Source organism: Rutidosis leptorrhynchoides, chromosome 4, assembly GCF_046630445.1.
Source record: "Rutidosis leptorrhynchoides isolate AG116_Rl617_1_P2 chromosome 4, CSIRO_AGI_Rlap_v1, whole genome shotgun sequence".
Taxonomy (NCBI): Eukaryota; Viridiplantae; Streptophyta; class Magnoliopsida; order Asterales; family Asteraceae; genus Rutidosis; species Rutidosis leptorrhynchoides.
Genome location: NC_092336.1, coordinates 437,418,551 through 437,420,160, shown reverse-complemented (window position 1 = coordinate 437,420,160; position 1,610 = coordinate 437,418,551). Strand labels below are relative to the sequence as shown.

General features: G+C 36.7%; 1 protein-coding gene across 1 annotated transcript; it reads left to right on the top strand.

The window, feature by feature from the left end:
• The first annotated feature begins 302 nt into the window (after positions 1-302).
• Positions 303-1,099, top strand: LOC139842109 (uncharacterized). Its single transcript, XM_071832283.1, has 2 exons — positions 303-417; positions 588-1,099. Exons 1-2 carry the CDS (start codon positions 303-305, stop codon positions 1,097-1,099), a joined length of 627 nt encoding a protein of 208 aa, XP_071688384.1.
• The last annotated feature ends 511 nt before the right edge of the window (positions 1,100-1,610 follow it).

Genomic DNA, 1,610 nt, shown 5'->3' with positions numbered 1-1,610 from the left:
TGTCGAATTCATATTGAGATTAAGTTTAAATTTGATCGGAAATTTTCGGGTCGTCACAACAAATTTAAAAGACGTTATCGGATGAGTCTGCAATTATTCGAGCGTATCATAGCAGGTATACGCGACTGCACTATTAATCCTTTACCCGCACACTTCGCATATTTAGGCACTCATACGACGCCGTTGGTCGTCAAAGTGTTAATATATATCAAAAGTGCACATCTGCATTACGCTAGTTGGCGTACGGTACGGGGGGTGATATGTTGGACGAATATTTGCATATGAGTGAGCTAACCTCATTAATGTGTTTAGACAACTTTTGTTTGTGTGTTACTGATTTGTACCAACAAGAATATCTACGTAAACCAACTGCACGTGATATTCAACGAATATACGAAAGGCACGAAACAAAGCATGGTTTTAGGGGGATGCTTGGGAGCATCGATTGAATGCACTGGGAATGGAAAAATTGTCCCGTTGCATGGCAAGGTCAATACACAAGTGGGCATAAAAAAAACCATCTCTTATTCTCGAAGCTGTAGCTTCGTATGATATGTGGATATGGCACGCATATTTTGGTGTTGCAGGTTCCAACAATGACATCAATGTATTAAACCGTTCACCGTTGTTTGATTCTCTTAAGAACGGTTCCGCTCCACCTTCACCATTTATAGTAAATGGTCATGACTACACACATGGTTATTATCTCGCCGACGGTACTTATCCGGATTGGGCTACACTTATCAAAGCATACCAATCCCCAACCGACGAGCCATCAACAAAGTTTACACGTTTTCAAGAAAGTGCACGAAAAGATGTCGAGCGAACATTTGGTGTCCTTCAAGGAAGATTCAGTATATTACGTGTGGCTAGACGAGCTTGGAGAGCAAAAAAATTGCACCGCATATTATATTGTTGTGTTCTATTGCACAATATGATCCACGAGGATAATGGTTTTGCTATAACGTCACTCGACGAAGAGTATCTAAACGAGCCAGAAAACCGACCCACTTTTGTTAGGAATCGAAATACTACTCGAGCTGCATTAGAAAAGGAAATTCGCGACAAAGATGTTCATAATGCACTTCGTGTGGACTAAACCGCGCATATTTGGAATCTTCCACCAAACTACCGTCGTACCATTTAAGTAATGTTTAGTTATTGTAATGTTTTTTTAATTATCGTATTGTCATTTTCTATTTTTAGGACCTTTTTTATAATTGTAATTGTATTTTTAATATTAATTTTAGTGTGTTTTATTAAATTAATTTGTTATTATAATTACAAAATAATAATATAAACTAATTAAACAAAATAAATTAAATGCAAGAAAAATGAAAAAAATAAAAAAATACTTCAACACGCCACCCATTACCCAGCAGTCTGGCAGCACGCTCATCAAGCACCCCACCCCACCCAGCAACGCGCCCATCATAGACTTCAGGAATAAAGATGGTCTAAGACCTCAAAGTATAAATAGTAAATAGTAGAGATTAAATCTGAGAATTACATACATCAAATATACAACCCTAAGCCACCCTTGAGATTTTTATAATAGTATCCTATTATTCTAGCAAAAAGTTAAATCAATTATAATTACATTTTTTTTA